Below are 22,965 nucleotides of genomic sequence, written 5' to 3'. Positions count from 1 at the left end.
CAGCTAAATTAAAAATGAGTTTTCATTTCTCATTTACTTGAAAGTAGCACGGTAGGTGCTAGAGAACATTGATTTCTGATCTTGATCTTTCAAACCAAAGCTAGATGGATGAACTGACCAAGGTGATATTATTAGCTTTAATCTGTCATGTCGATATCGGCAAATAGGTAACACAAAATTGCAGGTCAAGGATATGTTGGAGATCATATATCGACTAATTTATACCACTCTCATGTCTGCACGCTGAATATAGTCTCACATTGCCAGACTTATCTCTCGGCCATTCACAATAACAACTTTTGTTGACGATATATTGTCCAAGGAATAGTTGTGCGAAATAATATTAGTGTCATTTAAAGATCATTTTATGCCACATTTATGCCACGCCCTTTCAAAGAGCAATGAACTTTTAATTTGACCAGAAATAACAGCAAAATGTGGCATATTTGTTTCTGTTCATTCACTGTGAAAAAAATGTTCAGGTGCTGCAGCCAAATCTTAGAACGCTCAGAAAAACCCTGCTGTTTATTCTGGCATCATGTTGGCTAAGATTGTGATGACACTCTTATGTAAACCAACACACATGTAAACACGAGGGCAATATTGCACGATATATGGACATGACCTTGATCTTCTTTTTGCTGACCTTGATATGTCTATCAGTTAATTATCATGGCAGGCCTACCTATCTCCGCAATCCGTTTGTGCCAGTGCTGGAGAAAGATCTGACTGAACCCATTATGGTTTCGCACTATGGGAAAACAAAACACTCTGGGATCGTTATATAAACTAATCACAATAATTTTGGGTGGCGCTAAGCCAGCTAGCCTGGCTCTGCTGGTTGTATGGCTACCCTTACAGTGACAGAAAGACTCCATAAAGTCACTGTTCCCAGCCAAGACATGGGACGCCACGTGACAAAATCATATCAGTCAATATATAATCATGTTTTTTGTAACTGTTACATGTCATATCATACATATCCGTAGGTACAAGGACCCTAATATTCTACTAATAATCAAAATAATAGCCCAGTCAGAACACAAATGTCTCATGTACCACCTTAATCAGAGGAGACTGTCCAGACCTGGTCTGATCTGAAGGAATTTTCAAACAAGTTGAGAGGGGTAGTGTAAACCTTCAAAATCCATTCAGTGGAAAAATATTAGTGCCTTATAACCATGTAAATGCCAAGTCCAATTTTTTCGATTTCTCTCGGTTTCTTTTTGGTTGGAACAATGTGCATGTTTGCCCCAGGTGGAGGTAACATATGGTGATGGAGCTGGTGCATGCACCACACGCAACATGCCCCAAGAGCTGTTTCTATGTGCCTCCCTCGTCTGATTTGGAAAGAGAATCGAAAAAGAATAATTGCAGGACATATCAATCATCGATCATCACTGGTAGTAGTAGCCTGCATAAGGGACACTTGGGGGAACATCAGTAAATTGTAGCGTCCACCGATAAATCCACATATGAGGTGTTTAGGGGACATCTGTAATTTATATCTATAGAAAATAACTGGGGTTACACTTGCATTACAAGTGTTAACAGGCAAAAACACTTCTTCTCCATGTGTACTTTATGCCTTGAATTAAAAAACTTGTTTAGTTTTATTTCCTGCAGATTAGACGCTTCACAGCAGGAGGCACTATGCGCAAGTCAAAAAATGTTATTTTCTGATGAAATGCTTTGGGGCATGAAAACGCACATCATATGGGAGCACTTTAATTAGCGTACATGTAAACAGGTCAGTTGGAATCTCTAACCAGAACATTTCTGATCAGACTGAAGAAATACTGTGTGTGTAACCACAGCTAGTGTGGACCTAAAAAAAAATCCAGCATCAGACGGGAGGTATTTGAAACCCACGGGATGCTTTGATGGGAAAAAAAATCTTTTCAGAGCAGTGTTTGAGGTGTGAAGCACATTTTATTTGGTGGGCCTGGAAATTTACAAAATGTGAGAACCCCTGACACACACAAAATTACTCGAAGATGGCGCTCATACACAAACGCACATGCACAAAAATTCACTTGTCCTTGAAATTCACATAATATGACTGACACAACCCGTGTCGACCTTTTGTTAATGGCTGCGTCTTTAAAGGGAATTCAATTCTGACTCTAAACCTTGTCAGCTTTTCAGAAATTGAGATAAACTGTTTGCTTGAACCTTTGCTGCAGAGGGCTGGACGCAGTAAAACATGTAATATAATCCAATGTAATCAAGTCGCCCTGCAGCAAATACTACCTTTATAGAGCTTATAATGCTCATTTGTTGGTGATGTCAAAGAGGTGTTGACCCAACCCTTTGGTATTCTTTGTTTTTTGTTTTCATACTTCCTGAATAATCAATGTATTATCAGTCATCTGGCTTTTTTTCTAAGCTGTTAAACATTGTCTGCAGATAGGAATCAAGGAGAATAATGACTTCTGCAGTACAGCTGACAACGCCGTTTGTTATATTAATAAGGGCATTAGTTCTGCTGTTTAGGATCATAGCTGTGCACTGGGTAACTTTCTCAATAGGGTTCCATTAAAAAATAATCCTTGTCTGTATTTGCAGAGATACAAACTGAAAATTCAATTACAACAGCTCTGTCAGAGAAGATGAAGAAACACGAGTACGCACTCAGTTTATTTTGTCTTCCCAGGGCCATCGCTGCTCCTGCATCAGTTCCCATGGTGCTGACATCAACTGGCTCTCTTCAGTCTGTTCCCCTCACCACTGTCCTGGCCAACGGGGACTCCTGCCACTCCTCCCCCCCTCGGGTTATCCTCCACACTGTGCCCTCCACCACTGCAGGTGGTAAAGATGTGCTGACCATCCAGACGGCCTCTCTAGCAGGCGGAGCCAACAGCCTGCAGGATGGCCTCCCTCAGCACCTCCTGGTCACCAGTCTGGGCTCCACCGTCTCCTCTTCCTCCCCCTCCATCTCCTCCTGCTGCACTTCCCCTTCAGGAGTCATTAGTTCCACTGCTTCCAACCTCAACGGTCTCCCCCGCCTGGTCACCATCAACACGACCTGCGGGCAGACCATGGTGGCCCAGCAGCCCGGCACTGTAATTGCCACCGTGCTCAAACCCAGCGACCTCTCGGGGCTGCAGGTCAAAGAGGAGATGCTGGACCCCAGTTACTTTGAGTCGATGGTGAATGGGGATCCATCACTGGCAGCAAATACGTTTGAGAAAGAAGAGATTGAGGTAGGGGAGGCAGAGCTGCAGTATAGGACTGTGATCATTGATACCAGTCAAAGCCGGGGCCACGAGGCTGTGAGTGAAACTATAATTAATGGACATTTCTCCCAGAGCAGCAGCCCCAGTGAGGGCCTGACCCCTGTGGAGGAGCTGGAAGTGCGTGGGGAGATGTCCCTGCAGCCTGAGCAGGGAATCAAAGGCCTGCAGGAGCTGCCACTGTCTGTCCAATTGCCTGCAAACTTTATCCAGATAAAGACAGAGCCTGCGGAGGCTTAGTGCTACAGGACACAAGCTGAACCAAAAAACAACAATTGAATCCATTTTGACCACAGACTTAATATTTTCTTTTTCGTACCACAGTGATCTGATCAAAGATCAGAGCGAGGGATCTTTGCAGCATGTTGCTCTTAAAGGTTGGTCAGTTCAGCCTCAGGATTTATTGTTTACTCACATATTTTGTGACCATGTGCCTAATTTTAAAAGAATCAAAGGAGTGTTTAGGTTTTCTAAAAAGTCACTTTTTAGACTTGGGATTATTTTCCATAGACATTAACCCCAACACACACACATACACACAGATACAGAAACACATACACACATGCAAACATAACACAGCCTCCCCTTCTAGGAGAACAGCCATTGGATGAACCAGGGATCCCTGTCTACCAAATGTGCCAGTTAATCATTTTCGTACTTTACATCTCATTGGACTCGTATGTTTAAACAGGAAAACGCAACAAACCAAAACTGGGGACTGGATGCCAAACGGTGCAATGAAATCAGACTTCTGAGAATGTGCAGAGGACATGTGTGTGTGTTTTTAGGATGCTGTGTCACAGTGTCCAATCCATTGGGGAAAAAACACACACATCTCAGAGTTTAATTGAAGAGTGCCTTACAGGAAGTTCAAACCGTGAAGACTCTTTTGTGGAAATGTCTGGGAAAAAGATGAAAAACGGACTAAATGGCTTTTCAGACTTTTATGAACTTATTACTCATTTATTTTCATATAAACAAAAATAAGGTATGCATTCACTCTCTATTACTCCTGGCCTTAAAACACTGTGTTACTATGGAAATGGGCATTTTCTGTCCACCAAGGACAGTCCGACATCAAAACTGTTTGTATAGAGCTGCAGACTGGAGGCACAGCAAGATAGGGAGGCACAAACGGAGAGAAAGAATACGCAGGATAAAACAGATTTTATCAGCCTCTGCTTCAGAGGCTCCAAGGTTTAAATCCTGTTTATATGAAATGGAATATATATGGATATATATATACATATAATATACAATTGAGATTCAATTTTAAGGCCATAGTGAATTTATTTATTTTGTGAATTTCTAAATTCTGTATAAAAAAAGGCACATTTGTCTTCTATTTACATGTGTAAACATGAGGGAAAATACAAAGAATATGAACGTTAATACCAGGAAGCTTATTAGGTTTTCTCTTTTTTCTTTTTTAAAGACCAACATTTTTCAGTTGTATAGCATTCCATGTAATCAGCTTTCGTATTTTCTTGAGTTTTTGGACTCTCATGCTCAGTGCAGCATCATTATTCCACTGTTATATTCTCGTATTGTAGATATCCTCTGTTGTGTGTCTGATTTGAACATGTACTGAATGTGCTTTTGGTTCCTTCTTTTCAGCAGACATACCTCTTTACCTTATCAACAGTTAAGCAGTCGGGACTATGCATTCACAAAGATTACGTTCTGTGTCCTGCACAAAGCATCACATGTATCAATCAGTATGTCTTTGAAATCATAGCTCAAGTTTCTTTAGTTATTTGGTACTAAGATGTACCAGTGCTGTTTTTAAAGCTCCTCTCCTTTCTTCTCTTCCTCTCCTCTCCTCTTTTTCCTCTCCTGCTCTCGGGTCAGACCAGTCTGTGCCTTCTTTATTTGCTGTCCCACTTTGTTAAGGACCTCTCAGGCCAGCCATCCGATTGGCCCCTCGGTCCTGCCGGGGATGAAGCCATATTGATCCTGAGTGGTATCACGGCTAAATTGGTTGTATTTTCCACCCGGACTGTAGCTGCAGAGTGAGGACATTCAGACATACTGACCTCCATCCGCACTGGCACCTAAGGACAGGAGTTAAACGCTGCTTTACAACTCCACATCAGCCAAAGGGGCTCTGGTTCTGCAAAGACACTCTGAATGTATACTTAAAGTACATGCAAATTTTTTGACAATCAAAAATTACACTGGGTTACATTTGCATAGAAATCTTTTGAGTGGGGATTCGCTGCTTTCTTTTTTTTTTCTCCTTTTTTTTTTTTGCGTTGTATATATTCCCATATCTGCCCTGCCTTTTTCCCTAAAGCACTGTTGTCTGTGAGATGTTGAGGTATGTCCACTGCTTATGTTTTGTTGCTTCTGTTATCTTGGGGTTGCCTCCCTTATGCTGAATATAGAGTAGATTTTCAAGAAAAAGTCAATGTACTAATTAAAAACAAAATCTTGGTCACTGAATATATTTTCATTTGTCGTCTTTGTTGCAGACAGAGTGGTTTTGAGTCGGCGCGAGACGCAGATAAAATGTCACTCTGAAAAAAATTAAACAAAACAAAATTAAACTTGGAAACAAATAGCTCGCGAGGCGGGTTACTATGTCAATTAATTTCTACTGTTGAGATAATGAAAATGAAGCATTTCTGTCTCAAAGTCGTATTGTCGGGCTGTTGCGGCTTTGAGGGACATTCGACCACATGGCATTTGAAGAGAGAGAAAAAGCTACTGTAGGGAACTGGATTGGAGCCATTAGCAGGCCAGAGACTGATTGGACTGTACTTAAGAGCGCTGCTTCTCCAGTTGCTGTGGGTGGATGAATACATTAGCATGTGACATGCCCAGAACTGAAGACAGCCGAGTCTGTCACCACAGCTTGCAGAGTGAAGTGTGTGTGTCTGTGTGTGTGTGTGTGTGTGTGTGGCTGGCGAGTGGAGGGGTTACACTGACTTGGACTGATTCAGTTTGAGCATGTGTTATGTTGATGTGTTTGTGTGTGTGTGTGTGTGGTGGATGTGTGTCGGGGTGTGTGCATTGGCTTGGATTGACTGTGTGTGTGTGTGTATGTGTGTGTTCAGGGTCGGGGAGAAAGAGGAGGGGTGGTGGTGTTGAGGAAGCTGTCTGGCAGCAGGGCTTGCCTACTGTGCCTAGCTCTGTCTACACCCACATGCACAGCTGTGTACCACACAATCCAGTGTTGCCATAGGGTTATCACACACACTCACACACACACATATATGAACACAGAAAATAAGGCCAGGAGTTCAGTCACAGCCACGTCCACCACTCCAGCCTTCTTCACTCCAGCAAACATCCTTCTCAACCTTTTGCAGGTGGGAATATGGTTTGAAATGACAATGAAAATCAACAGCCCTCCATTACATCTAAACAGACACTTTGCTTTTCTGTTCAGCGGTTCATCGATCGCCTGCCATATGGTAAGCGGAGGTTGTTATAGATTACTAAAATAATGAAAGGCTACTAGCAGCCGTTACGTCTGCGCTATTCCTTTGGTTAGTGAGTCAGAGACCCTGAAGATGGAGCGAGAGTCGGGTCCTGGGAGAGGAGGACTATTTCTGTGTCGCCTGCAGCCACTGACACAGCGCGAGTGTTTACTGCTGTGCCATGCTGCCTCTCACAGTGGGAGCAGTTGAAGGATGACGGCTGACATTATTGTGCCTCCAGCCTGTAGCAGGAACAGTACAGGGAGAGCTTATTTAACCATCAGGTCACCAGACTGACTGCAACATTACAGAGAAAAGGAGTTGATGACTGCAGTCTCATGGCCATTGCAGCCGTGCGCAGTCTGTTAACTTGACAACCTGCAGCCAAGGTTAGATTTAAATAGACCACTTTTAAATTTTGAGGGTCTTCTCCGAGAAGAAGAGATGTATTTAAGGACAGCAGGTGTAGCATGGATTCAAAATGTAAAAAAGGAAAAGAAAAAGAGTGAACAGTGTCTGGTTTGATATTGCAGCAGTACACCTCTCTCTACACAAGATGGCACTGGTGATACATGTGTCCTCAGCTGAGCCTGAGCCTCAGTCTGGGTTGCAGCAAGCTATTCCTTCAGGTTACTAATCTAAATACAGACACTCCTCATACATTGGTTTTCACTCTCCTCCGCCCCAGAATAGCAACTCATTGATCTAAATGAACGAGAGATTATTTGAAATGAAAATAAGCAGCTGGGAGTGAAGTTTCACTGCATTTTTTTGATAAGTAACAAAAGGAATTAATTCACTTGTGAACCTCAATGATAGTGGCCATTCCTCGGGCCAGGTAGGCAAAATCCTTTGAACTGTGCCAACCCGGTAGACGCTCGGTATCTCTGTTTTTCCTGCAGAGTAGTCGATCTTGTTTCCTCTCCCCATCAAAACACTGATAAACAAGTGCTGGAGGGGTTTTTTTCCTAGACAGTGTATAAAATGCATGAGAAAAAAAAACTGTGCAGGGCTTCATTTGAGATGATATATTCTTTCATTCTGGTGCTCACTGTCACTGACTCACAGATTTGCCCCATATCTAATGTAGACAGTACTGAACCACATCATGCATGGTATGGGAATGCAAATAAACCTTTATTTAATTAGATGTAGGGGGTATAAAAAAAGCCCCATACTAATAATCAGAGATCATTGGATTTGGAGTAGTTCAAGTGTTTGCTTTTGTAGATGAAAAACATCCTTTTTCAAGCTGAACTCCACCGACTCTGCCTTGTTTTCCTTCCTCTCTACGTGTCTGAAGTGGTATTTAAATGCAATCACTAATAAATATCTCTTTAACTGAGCTACACTGGTTTACTTAACATCACATTATTTACATTTCATTTGAAAGTGAAACCACTGAACATTGAATTCAAAAGGGGATTTTGGGGATATTTTTTTTGTGTTGTAGATTCAATTCAACTGGTTACCTCAAGATGCTTTCAATGACCTCTGGAGATATATGTATCACATACCAAATGCTGATTCACTTTTTTAAGCACACAACTGGACTGTATAGCTGTAACTGCAGTATCGCCACCATCCTGTTTCTTTTCTGGGTCTCCTCCTTGATGATTTTTAATTGTAAGTACTTTTAAAGTTTGACTTTCATGGTTAATATTGGACTTTTGTCCCATCAGGCACGAGGAGCTCTCGGGGAGCCGGTTGTAATATCTGTATCAGCCTCTCCAGTCAGGGTGAGCCATCCCATTCAGACCGACTCTCAGGGCTTCCATGGCAATTTACTCTCACGACTACACAAAAGAGTCCTCAAAGTCCTCAGAGACCTCGGCAGATAGACAACTAACAGCATCTTACGAAAAGGGAACACTTTACACTATTTCCCAACGTTGTGAAGGCAAACGCTCCACAGCAGCAGCAGCAACCAGCACGCTTCATGCATCCGTTTTAATAAACACTCCACTATTTGTTGTGATAAGCGGGACATAGTGAGAAATGAATTATATAAACACTGATTTTATGAACTTTTCAGAAATGCCTCGGGGGCTTTGCTGTACACTTGTCAGTTTATTTGAAGTATGTTTGCAATTATTGCATTTGTTAACTCATGCCACTATTTTTTACTTGACATGTTGCTTTGGGCTATTGACATTATTGATTTAAAAATAACAATACGGTTGCAGTGTGAACTCCATTTATGAGCATATCCATAAAACATTTACATACAGTAATATGTTTCGCCCTCTTTTTCACAAAATCCATTTGGCTGCCAAATATTATTGATATCACTGACATTATTATCACACTGAGCCAACATGAGTCAACATCCAGCTTTACTTAGCAGGCGAGCTGCTTTTATATTACTGTAAACAATGCATTATTATGCATCAGATACACAAGAGAGACTCGGGTTATGAAATAGGAACAATAAAAGCATGCACGTCTAGTTTTTCCTTGTCAATTTGATGCTAAATGTTTTTGCTAATGAGCAATGGGACTAATGGAGAAGAGAGAAGGAGGCCTGTCTATTGTATGGAGTGCATGAGTCAGATTCAAGCCCACACTTCATCAGCTTTCAAATCATATTGTTTCATATGATAGGACAACTCACATTATTCATACAATGCAATTTTAATTGGGGGGAAAAAAAATCAGGAAAGAGACGGGAACATACAGAAGGCTTCAAAGCAAACCATGACAACATGAGTGCTCCATTTTTGTCTCTCGGTTTAACTTTTGAATATCTCGCATTGCTTGAATACTCTTGGGCATTTATGCACCTTGTTATTCTGATGACAGAACATCAATTGCGAATGCCTATCTCGCTTGCTTATCTGTTACTTGCAGATGAGAGTTATTTCAGCTCGACAGATTGAGACGTGGTGTTACAGATTAAAATCGCCTCAGCAAAGAGGAATGTGTTTGAACAGTAGCACTATTTAAAGCATTTTGTGGATTGCAACAAGAGGGAAAACAATGGAGGATAAGACAACAGTAACTACATCACAAGAGACAGCTGAGGCCTGTGCATCTTATACTGTACCTCCTTAGTTTAACATGATCTTAAAAACAGATAAAAGAATTGTTAGGATACAGAAAGCCAGCAAAGAAAGCTTCCTTTAATTCTGGGCTGGCGTGTTAGTATTTTATCTTTTAGCTTGTTTGTTTCTTTCCCTCATTTCACTTTAGTTTGATTATGTTGCGCACACTGCTCTAATTGCATGTGAATATGGGGAGGCTTTGTATCTGCTTTAAAGCTCGAGTAGGGAGTTTAATTTTGGTGTCATTTGGCAAAAATCCCATTACAAAGCATATTGTAATTCAAGTGAACTGAGAGAAAAGTAGACTTCTGCACCTCAGGCTTTAGAAAATACAACCCATGACGGGGGACTTTGGTCAATCACAGGTCGTTTCAGAGACAGAGTTCCTGTTGGCTGTTCTACAAATGCATCCCCTCAGTGAAAGCCTGATTCAATGGCGGAGGATTCTGCAGAGAAAGTTGCTGTTCCAACATTAGCATCAACTGCCTACACTGCAAAGCAAGCCAAAACGGGAAGACGTACTCATCAAAAAGAAGAATTAGCCAACACCTGTCAATATCAGCAAAGTTTTTCAGACATGGACCAAAAATGCTGCTAATTGTTTTGCCTTCTGCTGATTGGCTTCATGCTCAAGTTTATGTAGCTAACCCCAAGTCAGTGGCCGCAGCAACCTGAATCCAGCTAGCACAAACTCCAGCTGCAGGGGACCAGACAGCCGCAGCTGAAAGGTTAGCCATCTGGTAGACCCAGTGCTGCTGCTGGCCGAATTCGAATTTGAGCCGCTACTGCCCACTCATCTCCCAGGGAAACGGTCCACAGCGGCAGGGAGCAAGGCGACGTGATGGTGAGGTGGCTAATGTTTAGCTGGTTACTTCCTGTCTCATTTGTGGTGTGAAAAAGACAAAGAGTAGAGCAAGGAGAGGCTGAGCGATTGAGCTGTGCACAACTCTTTAATCAAACATAAAATAACTGATCACAAACAACTGAGACAAATAGAAGTAGTTAAATGACTAAATGTGATAGCACCACTCAGACTGCTGCACATATTGTTATGCTGCATGTACATTTTCATACATTATAGTGTAAGTTGAACAAGTCTTTTAAATCTATGAGGTGAAAAATGTATGGACAGGCAGTGCTTAAGTTTTTTTTTTAAGCAGATTAGTTTCTGGTGACATCTTCCAGACTAAATTGCACCTATTCAACAGGATCAAACAGCAAAGACACTAAATGGGTAGATAAGCAGAGAAAATTAGACAGCTGTAAACGAGCAATGCCTTTTAAGAAAGAATCAAAACGCCTCAAATGCCATTTAGACTGTTTAAACTGGCTAATACTCTGTGGGCCAACTTTCAGATTGGATAATAATTGTGTGCAATGGACTGCTTTGGTCTCACAACGTGGTCTGGAATATTTATCAAAAGGAGAAGTTGCACCTGTGTCGACACAAACAGTTTAAAACCCAGACAGCACGCGCCCTCCTCAGATCCTCCCCAGCATGCGGGCGATCCACCAGTTGCACGGCATGACAACCTGACAGATGACCCGGCCTCCTTGGTAGTAGTATGGCCACGGGTTGAAGCCACCCAGGGGCTCGTGGTAGCGGCGGCAGTAGCGGTAACCACGGCGACAGTGCTGGCAGCAGTAGCCGTGGTCATCCAGACGGTTATCCAGCTCGATTCCAACGTCTCTCTGCAGAGGACACAGCAGTGGGCAGGGTTACAATCACACACATGACAAATGCCAGTCCTCCTACGGCAAGGGCAGGGGAAGAAGACGAAGGAAAAGAGGAAGAGGAGGAGGAGGGGATGGCGTGAATTGATGAGCCTGCTTTCCTTGTAGGTCAGCAGAATATATGTAAAAACCAAACAAGAGTGAAAAGATCAGAATTGATGTCTGTGAAAATGCAAACTTGTGCCGTGCTTGATGACTGTGACAAAGAGATCAAGATAGCAGGGAGAGTGAGCGAGCTTGATTTAAGCTGCAGGAGCATAAAACATGATATAATACCCTTGACCTTTCTATTATACCAGCGGTAGCAAGACTGCACAATGCCCCTGTCTCTGGATCCGGCATTCACAGCCTCTCCACCAGTGCTATCTTCAATCAAAGGGACTCTAACGTTGGTAGTTACCAGCATAATTACACTATTTCTTTCATCTTTGACCTCTTAACTCCCTTGACCGAGGCCCACACTCTGCACCAAAATGGCAGCCCCTCCTCCAATAGAGCATTCAAATTAGAGCTCCCCACATCTTGGCGCCCTCCCCCTGACCTTGACTTTAAGTGCATGGCACATTCCTAAAGCAATTAGCAGAGTAATGATCGCCTAACAAGGATTCTTTCATTTGCTCTTGCTGGCTGCCTCTGAATTTATAGAGGGGCCAAATGAAATCCAAACGAAAGGTAAATTGGGTAGAATTAATGGCCCTTGGATTTTTCCATTGTGCTGGTTGGTTCATGCCCCCGTAGACTCATGGGGGCTGAGTGCCATGCCTTTGATCAAGAGCAACTCCAAATGGGGTTCGGAGAAGTGCCACTTAACTCACCGCGCAAGTTGTGGCAGCGACTGCCCTCAGTACGCATTTGACCACATTTCAATCTCTTTTAGTAAATGAATCCTCAGAGACAATCCGCCGCTGTCTCGTTAAACTGCACGGATCCAGGAGTCGATGACTTCACGTGCAGAACAAACTGGCATAATTCTTTGCCAAGCGCCTACAGTGACTCAGCTACATGCAACAGTGCAGAACAAAACACATCCACTGTTGGGAATAAGGAATGCGTGGGAATTGTTTAAGAGGACAGGACCCGCAGGAACACATGGCTGAGTCCCTTCAGTCCCCTGCTACATTAAGTGTGGGAATTAGGGGCTTTCTTGCATCCACTGTACAAGTCGGTGGGAAGTCAATCAGAGTGAGTTTACACACATTATTTGATTTCTTTTCTGTCCCAGCTACAATCACGTCACAAATAGGGCCACTGAAAATCTTGGGGTGGCAAACCAGAACCAAAAGCCATAACTGAATTTCAGCAATTCAATAATGCTGTCGAAGTATATAGGCTAGTTATAAGCTAGTTGAAAACTATGTCATTATGGAGAGTTGAGGAATCATATACTGATATACTTTGGTTTCTTATTTTACAGCTAATATTACTAATTATCCGATGTGCATGGATGAATATCAGTTTACATATTAAGTTCCACAACAATTTTGTTTTAATGTATCTGCATGTGTTAGGTGTTTTTGTGTTCTTTAAATAGGCTGGTTGTCCTTCTCCTTAAAAAAAGACAAATATACAGCTTTAATTTGAAAGAGTACATCAATTTAAAGGAACAACATAGTTACTGGGAAGCCTTCTCAAGCTTGGGGGAGACTTGTGGGTACCCCAGAACAACGTATTCTTATCGAATGGTTTGTATTATACCCCACAAAAATGGAGACACAACAGCTCATTCAATATCCTACGAATTAGTGCCCTACAAATGATGTTACATCCTTAATGTACAGTTACTTGATTAACATAAAGTTACAGAGGTTAGGTTTAGGCAAGTAAAGTTAATGTGGTTAGGGTTAGGAAAAAAAACATGGTGACTATGTAACTTAATCCTTTAAAACCAGAGAAAATTGGCTTGATGTCTCTTAAAAGCATGGAGAAAAGGCACTTGGCAACGAAAGAAGAAATGACCCCCAAAAAAAAGAAAATTCGAAGAAAGAAAGAAAGAAAGAAAGAAAGAAAGGACATTTAAAAAAACAAACAAACAAGGACATGAACTGGAAAGAGTGCTTTAAAATGTTCTGTGACATCATTTTAAACATAATAATAATAATAGTTTTTCCTACCTTTTTTCCCCTTAGTTTATTATATATTTTTTTTTATAATTTTCTAAATCTATTATATTTTTGCAGTTTGTGGGACATTTCCAACCAAGTTGCTCATTGCCTTTCCTCCCATGTTTTTGAAAGAAATCAGTGCTCTCAGGGTTCAAAGGTTTAAATATTTACAAAAGGCATCTGAAAGCAGCACAAGAAAAGTGATGTTACTCCAGGTTTCAAAGGGTTAAAAGGATTCAAAGTTTACTCAGTTCACACTGTTCTGCACAGGAGACTCCTGGGGAGACTTTTTGCGTTTCTTATTCACTCTTGTCAGTGCCTTGGTCATATGATTGCAGCCTTTCAAAGTACGTGGGATATTTGGGTGCATTACTTTTTGTAGTAAATTGTACAAACAGTTTGAGCCCGCCCAGAACCCATTTTTATTTAGATATCTTGAGGTGAGAGTTCAAGGGACCCATTTAAGCCATGTGAGTTTTTCCCTTGTCAAAACTTTAGCCCCATTACCAACAAGCTGTACAAACATGGTCTGCACAAACGGGTGCCGTTGGTTGTCTAGTGTCACAGGATATCTCTCCCTTTGTACGAGCTTAAAAAATGAGCATGCCACAGTCTCTTAAAAACAGTAATGTTGGTCTCCAGTTAATTTTGCCAGCGAGGGCAGCAGTAATTGTTTCTGAGAACAAGAGAAGGAGGTAATGAGAGATCAACACAAACAAACAACTTAGCTCACAAAACATACTGATACAAAACAAGTCAATTTATTCTTCTTTTATATATTTTTTTGATGCTGATGGCTTTTGCATTTTCATTTTGGTCTCCACATGTGCTGCACTCCACCATACCCTTCAGTGCTCCAGCATGTTCTGACTGCTATGATCACTCACACATTGTCATGATCCTGGGTTTGTGTTTGGCGTCTCTTATCTTGAGGACTTTGTTTTCTGGGTTTTGGGTGTTCTGTGTTGTCTTTTTTGTTGTTTCATGTTCATGTTCAATATGTTTCCTGTTATATTTTGTAGTTTAATTCCCCATGTGTCGGGTTTTTCTTCCTGCCTTTGTGTACGTGTTTTCCCGCCTTGGTGATTGTCTGCCCCGCCCTGATTTGTTTCACCTGTCCCTCGTTATCTCCCTGCTGTCCTTGTGTTTTTGGTCTTTTGTTGTCTGCGTTGGTCTTCTGTGCTCCTTGCTGGGTTCCCTCCACGCTCCTCGATTACCGCTTTATTCCCAGTTAAGTTTTTGTGTTTCTTATTTGTTTTACTTCAGTCTGTTCCCTCCGTTTTGTTGCCTGATTGTTTTTGTCTTTTGGTATCAGCTCTCCTTTTGTTCCTGAAACCTGCCTGCTTGGTGTTTGAGCACAGTCACACATGAAATTAACACGGGTGAATATCTGCCTCCCATTCACTTCCATTTAATATGAGCAAAGGAGCCAATAAAAATATTGCTTGTGGTGGCAAAGCAAATTCACATCTAAGCATCATACGGAGTTAACTTTGGTGAACTCTGACCAGTCGCAGCCTCAACAAATAAAAGAGAAGTACGTGTGGAGGAGCCAGTGATTCTTGGTGAGTCTAACCAGCCATTTTGGATCATGTTGGCCACGAAAAATGCAAACTACCCAACACGAGAGATGAGTCTGTAGACATTCATGAATTGCAAGAAAATGGAATGGAATGTCAATATCAATGGAATTTACCAGTAACATTATGTTGCTTTCTAGATTAGCAAGCTAGCTAACATTAGCCAGCAAGCTAGCTTTCTGTTTGCATCACAACCAGCACTGCCTTTATTACTGGCTCAGCAGGTGATAGTTATTCGCCTGCATTCGCTCATGTGTGACCGTGCATTTATGCATTTGAGTCCTCTTTCTGAACCATAAGGCCTGACACACATTACAGTGAGCTGCACTGCCAGGAGTACAGGTTGCACCCCCCTGCAGATCGACCTTTAGCATTAGATAATTGGATCATTTTCCCCTTATGTTTACATTTTTTTAAACATTCATTTATGTATTTATTTGGAGGTTGGCTCCCTGCTCTGTGTGGCACCCCAGGCAGCCACCTAGGTCGCCTATAGGAAGATCCTCCACTGGTAAGCATGACTAATAAAATCAAAAAGTGCAGCATGCATCTGATGTGAGCGATGATAAATTGAGTGAAATTACACACTCGTGAGACATACTTAAAACACATGGACAGGGTGCGACGGATGATATCGAGAATAGCCCCGTTTGATTTATTGCTATGACAAGCGCAGGTAGGCTTTTAATGATTTATTGTTTCAGTCAAGTTTCAGGTCATCAGCTTCCAGGCAACAATCTGTTATGGAAACAACACGAAAGCTGTCAATGGACCAGCGATAATCTTATCAGCTCCTCGCAGCCCAAACTGGGATGTTACCAAATCTGGAGCTCCGGCTCGGAAAATGAAGAAAATATTTTATTCAAATGATGCCGCGTTTATCAAAACAAACAGCCAATAGGCAGCATTGTACCTTAAAGACAATTAATCAGAGCTATCCTTTTAAAACGGAGGGTACATATTAATCATTCTGGCTTTGAGTTGCCGTCTCTAGTGGGATGCTGCGGTGATAAGAATGGTTCACCTTGGGAAATCTGAGGCAGTCACTCAAAAACAAGCAGCATTAATGAAGAGTAAAAGCCATTACCCCCTTGCTGCATCTGATTTCATCACACACCCCTGCTCACGTATACACATGCAAACACACACTCGCACACACAGAGGCACCTCTGTGCATAATATGAGGCGGTGGATATGAATGAGTCTGCAGAGTAGAAAACTGCGTCAGTCATTCAATAAGATGTAATGAATCAAAGCACGACTCCTCTAATCTCCACACTTGTTGGTGTTATTTCACACACGCTGATCACCGCTCTTCATGAGCTTCAAGCACGTGCCTGGATGTGGTATTAAATCTCATAGCCGAGCTCATCACATTCATTCTTGGATCAAAACAGCAGAGATAACATTTCTGTTTCATACCCTGCTTTGTATTCCAAGTGGGGTTTTTATGTGGAGGCACAGGACAGTGCAACGTATAAAAATGCCTCAGCGCTTGTCCCTGATCTCAGATTTTTATCTCACTGTGCTCTACAGTGAGGTGGAATGACAATGCAATTGGATGTAACTGAATAAGGAGATAGTCATGTATTTCAGTAAACACTGCTGGTGATAAGGGGCTTTAGCTTCAGTGTAAAGATTCCTCTGGAGGCACAAACAGCTCCTGCATTTATAGATTTGAATTCCTTCAGCTTTTTACACATCTACTATGCACGAGGAGCCATCCAGCCTGACCCTGAGTGTGGTCCAAACACCTCAACGTGAGCAGAAACACACACCAAACATGTTTACATGCATGTGAGGTCACTCCATATTGGAGGCCTCTCCTTGCTTTACGGGTCAAGGACGGTGGTACCATCCCTTCAGCCTTGTCAGATGGTAGTTATTCAGTTTGAAATTTCCAGGGCCACCTCTGATACACACTGCACTATGACATGGCAGCCGTGGCAAAGGTCAGTTTCATATATCTGTCAGCCTCTGTCACAAGGACTCAGGCGATTATTCTGCTTTACAGACGTGAACTGCCGGGCTGAGATTCAGACTTATGAAACGCAGATGAAGTGAATGCATGTTATTATGTGTCTGTGTGTTTGTGTGAGAGTGATGGATAAAAGGATATAGGTAGAAAGCTAAACAGACTGTGTGTGTGTGTGTGTGTGTGTGTGTGTGTGTGTGCTTGTTTTCAGACTGTGTGCACATTTACATGAGTTCTGGACGAATGAAAAAAAAAAAAAAAAAAAAAGGTTTGGCTAACACATGTGGCATCCCACTGGAATGAGCGAGAGTTCAGACTCCCAATTACAGACTGCTGCCTGCCCTCTGCTTGGCCACAAAGGCCTTTGTTATCGCCGGACCCACAAACAGAGCCTGGATGTGCTGCTGGAATGGATTGCAGTGGTATGCATTACTCAGCTGATAGTGCCAGAACGTTTCAAAAGGAGAGCCGAGTTTTTCATCCCCTGGTATGTTTTAATTGCATAGCACTGCATCTCCTGCCGCAGACGATGAGGGAGAAGACAGAGGAGGCTGTGGGGAGGGGGGGCGGGGGATTGAGGAGTTGAGCGGGAGGTGTTTCTGGGACGGGCCTGATAAATGTCAACATTATAGGACGTCTCATTTCTCTGCGTGTCTCTCACCGTTTCTCACAGCTCTGAGACGGAGAGGGAGCCTGACTCATTATCCTTGAATTTAACTTTAGTGGCTATTCACCTGTGAGTGCTGAATGTGTGTGTCGGATATCTTTGCACCTGCGTATGTTCCTGATATCTTTAGTGTGCAACTGCTATGTTTTTTTGTGTCGGTGTGAGTGCGTAATTCCTGTGTGCCGCTTTATATGATTTCCCCTCAGAGTCAGGGATGATTAAGCATACAGTATTGAGAGGTGTGCATGCGGCACAGCAAAATATGCCACTTGGCCTTTCCAGTCATTTCATACGCTTTGATAATTAAAGCATTATTAATAAATGTAACTTATCTGTGCAGCAATGAGTGACCTTGAGAGTGCTCCTTTGTAGTCCCTGAGAAAAAAGGAAGTGAGAAGAGGAACTAACGGGCGCTGTAAGGCACAAGTTTCTGCCTTTGAAAGGCTGGATATTCCTCTCAATTAATGGAGAGACATTAAGGGAGTCTTCAATGAACTGGCCTTACTTAAACAGATATATAGAGCAATTGCTATGCCCTCTGGTGCACAAAGTCAGTTTTAACATCAATTAGTGAGCGATTTATATGCAGAAAGAGTCAAGGCAGAGCTGGAGCTGATTGAAGTGGCTCCACTGTATCTCGTGGTGTGGTCCCCGGTTGATGCGGTGCATAGGGGCCCACTTACATAGTCGTTTACGGGCTGGTGGTCCAGGACATCTCGGGTGAAACGCTGACCCGTGGCCTCCGCGTCGGGCGTGTCCTCATTTCCCACCTCGGCATCTGAGACAGCAGGAAGAGTGAGGAGATGTTTATGTGCTTGCAACAGTTCTTCTATTGTTTGAAGTGAAGCTCTTAGATTAAATTTTGGCTCGTACACTCTATTTTCCCAGTGGCTTGATGTTAATTACTAACATTCAGGAGAAATACACTGGAATTCATTCCAAAGCTTTTTCATGCTTCTGTCAAACAATGGTGTTGTTGCTGTTGTGATACTAACACACAAATCACTTTCCACAGATCCTAATTAGTAAAGCCTACACATCCTTTAGAGGAAAATCCCTAGAAAGCCAATCTCCAGATGACCATCAACACCGAAGGAATGTAAGTAAGTACATTTACTTATGTACAGTGAGGAGGTATTTGTAGGGGGGTGGCTGGCACACTTTTCAGTCTTCCTTATTTCTCTGGCGTCATTTATGTTAAAATGTTCAAACCAGCAGCAAATAAAAGGTCACAGTCTCAGCTATAAATGAACATGTTTTAATGTTCACAGGTGTTTTCTAAAATCAGGTGATTTGTGATTCACTGTGCAAACCAGCCCCTTCACAGGGTTGGTTGGCACATTATTCACATCACTCCAGTTTTAGCCTCTTTACACTGGCTCCCATTTTTGTTATGCACATATTGGCTGTTGAAACAGGCGACGTGCATTACATCCGAAAACCAGCTGCTGGCGGTTTTACCAGCAGAGTTGCAGGTGACACTATCGGCCGGCTTGAATCGCAACTTTTCTCTGCAACGTTCTAAAATGGTTTTGTCTCATTGCCAATCTTTTGCCTGAACTGGGCTGTAGAGTCGATTTTAAGATTTTACTGATTACTTTTAGGCTCTTCATTGTGTCTCTCTCAGCTATATCTCCGACCTCTTAGTATCGTAGACACAAGGACGTACTTTGAGGTCCTTGGGCAGAGGTCTTTTACCTGTTTCAGAGGCCCGGCTGAAAACTAAAGGGGACAGAGCGTTTGCTGTCAGGGCCCCAAGGCTCTGGAACAATCTGCCCGAGGAAATCAGGCCGGCCGAGTCAGGGATCTCTCGTAAGTCCCTTCTTAAAACATACTTTTATCAGAGAGCCTTTCCTGATTTTACTTGACTTTTAAGTTAATTTAGACTGTCTTTTATTTCCTCAGTTTTTATATACTTAAGTGTTTTTATCAGCTCTTTTAAAAGTCGTTGTTTTCATGTCTTGTCTGTTTTAATTATTGACATGTAAAGCACTGTTTTTAAACTCTTAAATGAGTTAATATACAGTTATAGTTACTGTTGCAACTGAACCTTCGCTAAGTCCTGTCCTTTGAATGCAGACTGGCCAATCATAGCATAGCATCGTTACCATAGCATCACTCCAACAAGAGTCCAACATCTATGCAGCTGTGCTGGATTGACTCTCATGCAATCATTCAGATTTCCTTCATTTTCATGCTGGTTTTGTGGATTTTGAGATAAATGTTGCGCCTGGTGCAAAGTATCAATTAAACTCATTAGAGGTTGGAAGGAAATACATGTTTCTCCTCCATTCCAAAACCAAAATCAAGGGTCAGTTGGTTTGCACATGTGCCAACAAACCCCAAAATCAGTGTGCCAACCAACCCCACTCACATTTGACCCAACTTTGTGATGAAATTATTTCAGCCAGCTACAATCACTCGTCACATACTTTAAAATCTTACATTAAACTGTAGCTGAATAGCTAAATGTTACAGCAAACTTGATGAAATTCAGATATCTTAACACAGTAGATGAGTGCAGGTGAAGAAAGCAAACACTTTAATCCTGCATTTATGTTTTGTGACCTTCAAAGACCAGAAAGTAGCTGTGTGCCAACCAACCCTGGTCTCCCCTACTTTGCATGACTCTGCTTCTTTATATGTCTATACACCAACTACACTTCAGAGGGAAATATTGTACTTATTTTTAAAAAAACGTAATTTCTCTGATCGCTGGAGTTACTTTGTAGATTTAATATATAGTGCACACACTGCAAAAATCTTCTTGGCAACTTTTTTCTTCCTAATCTTTTATTGAGTCCTAAAAGTCTTACTTTCTTGAAGGATGTGAAAAACACAACATAATAGAATTCAACTGGTTTTTACAAGCTTTGTGGAAAAAGGTGAAATATTTCTTTTTACAGCATCTTTTATTCTGCCTACTTTTGAGATTTGTTTTTTCATTATTTATTTTTTTCCACACAAACTATATAAGCTACAAAATGTTACAACATAATGGACGATCGAAAAGTTAGCAGGTAGGAGAAAAACTTATTTTACTTCCCCTCTCAACACAAGTATCAGAAATGGTCTATTGTAGATAGTCTGCCAGTACTTTCAACAATCTTTTATAAGACACAGTGCACACTTCCAACTGAACACGCACACAGTTGATGACAGAATATTATACATCATATTGTTAAATTATTTGGTATCTATACATTTTCTGAAGCTGAATAATAGATGAACAACATTTGACACATTTTTAAAGTTTTATTACCCTTGACTTGATAAACAGTCGGTTCCCTCGAATCCTCCTCATTTATAATTTGTATTGCTCTTTTCTGTAGTGTATATATATCAGATCTGTTGTAGTTGTACAGTAAGTGTGTCACCACACACCTCTACACAGTCACTGAAATATGATAAGATAAGTGAGAAATACAATGTTTGAAGGGCCATATAATCCAACATATCCTTTGCTTTGTTCAGAATTTTAATACTGTTCCTATGTGAGGTTTATAAGAGAGCTTAGGCTATAATTACACCCCTAAGTTACTAACACTATTGATCATGTGACTTCATTATTCTCTTTTGTAAAATTCAGTCAGGACACTAGTTAAAGAAAAGTTTATTTCCATTTGCAGTATTATATTTGGCGGTATGGCTCTGTTCTGTGGCCTGTCTGATTTCCTAGGCCTACGCCAGAGTCCTGCACTGGGTCGGGTACCCGCAAAAACAGCTGATTTGCGGGTGGTTTTTAAAAAAACATTTTTTCCCGGGTTTGGATCTGGGTGTAAAAAATAACACGCGGGTCGGATCGCGGGTTTTAGATGAACACATCAGTCATTAGTTCGGTAAACTACAGATAACTATCTTGGTCATTATTTACTCTCTGAGGATCGCCTCCGCTATTTCGCAGCGGTCATTGGTTCAGCTGTTTACACGCTTTTCACCATCTAATAACACAATTTGTGATTGGACGACAGAATCAACATGGCTGCCACCGTCTAACAAGCGCTGCTTCCAAAACAGTAAATAATTATTTAGGTATTTGAGAAATAAGTGGATAAAACGTACAACTATCACTTTATAATGTTTCTGAAGTGTTTCCCTGATGGATTACTTCTCTCCTCGATGGATTCTAAAAACACGTGACGGCTCGTAACTGCTGAACGTCGCTCTGGACAGAAAGTAAGTCAATTATTACACATGTAAAGTTCCTTTACATAGATTAAAAGTTTAAAAGCATTAAACGTAACAAACGAGTGCGTTTACACTCGTATGGGAGAAGAACACAGAGGGTTGATGATGGAGCTGAAGTCAGGTTTTTATTGTAGGGTTGATGATGGAGCTGAAGTCAGGTTTTTATTGTGAGAGCTGTTTCATTCAGATCGTTGTTTACTTACTGGCACCTTAACTGTGGCGATATGCTGTTCAATATTCAGCCAATATGACCCAAAATGATTACTTTAAATCCGCGTTACGGGTCGGGCTGTGGGTCATGTTTCAACGGGTCGGACCAGGTCGCGGTACTAATTAGCCTGATGCGCGGGTTTGCGGTTCGGGTGCGGGTTTGTACGTCGCCGGGTCGGGTAGGGGCGGATCTTGAAAACTGGACTCGTGCAGGACTCTGGCCTATGCAGAAAGTCTAAGGCAGAGAGAGCACACCTACCTGCCCTTCCATGCGCCTACATGGGAAGCCTAAGGCAGGGAGAGCAGCAGCAAAGACGGCTAATGGGAACGGAACAGCCACTCTGACCATCCTGCTATGCTGATTTGGATGGGAATGTCCGCTCTACTTTCATTTTATTTCTATGAACAGTGCTGACAGAGCTAACAGTGTTAACCTGGGGGAAACTGTACGATGGGCACTACGCTTTTGTGACAACGTTGTCCCTATATCAGCTGTATCTGCTGAATCAGTGCAGTATAGAGTGGTGGTGATTAGCTAAACAGTTGGATACACTTAAGGGGACTCACATACACTAGCATGCAACCATGGCTGGACACTATACCTTTACATAAATGAAAATAAGAATTGTTGTGTTTTCGTCACCTTAGAATGAGCCATTTATATCTACATAGGGAGTGGGTTCTCTCCCATGGAGTCTGCCATATTGTTTCTACAGTAGCCCAAAATGGACAAATCAAACACTGGCTCTGGATAGAGCCTTTTGCATTTTCGCATGGCACATGGAGAAGTTTCAGTTGGTTCAG

The 22,965-nt window shown here is 41.9% G+C and overlaps 2 protein-coding genes across 5 annotated transcripts in view; one reads left to right on the top strand and one right to left on the bottom strand.

Moving 5' to 3' along the window:
• The window catches only part of elf1 (E74-like ETS transcription factor 1), a 44,847-nt gene extending 39,166 nt beyond the window's left edge, over positions 1-5,681 (top strand). For all 4 annotated transcript variants that reach the window (XM_050041532.1, XM_050041531.1, XM_050041533.1 and 1 more), the window contains one exon: positions 2,657-5,681. In XM_050041532.1, coding sequence (XP_049897489.1) covers positions 2,657-3,476 — 820 coding nt within the window. In that variant the 3' untranslated portion in view covers positions 3,477-5,681. The remainder of the gene's footprint in view (positions 1-2,656) is intronic.
• A 4,970-nt stretch (positions 5,682-10,651) lies between these two features.
• The window catches only part of LOC126389033 (tenomodulin-like), a 16,361-nt gene continuing 4,047 nt past the window's right edge, over positions 10,652-22,965 (bottom strand). Inside the window, exons 2-3 of the mRNA XM_050042449.1 lie at positions 18,447-18,541; positions 10,652-11,397 (exon numbers count right to left, since the gene is read on the bottom strand). Of these exons, the coding sequence (XP_049898406.1) occupies positions 11,188-11,397; positions 18,447-18,541 (305 nt within the window). The 3' untranslated portion in view covers positions 10,652-11,187. The remainder of the gene's footprint in view (positions 11,398-18,446; positions 18,542-22,965) is intronic.

Source organism: Epinephelus moara, chromosome 4, assembly GCF_006386435.1.
Source record: "Epinephelus moara isolate mb chromosome 4, YSFRI_EMoa_1.0, whole genome shotgun sequence".
NCBI classification, from domain to species: Eukaryota; Metazoa; Chordata; class Actinopteri; order Perciformes; family Serranidae; genus Epinephelus; species Epinephelus moara.
This window is presented reverse-complemented; position numbering and strand designations above follow the sequence as displayed.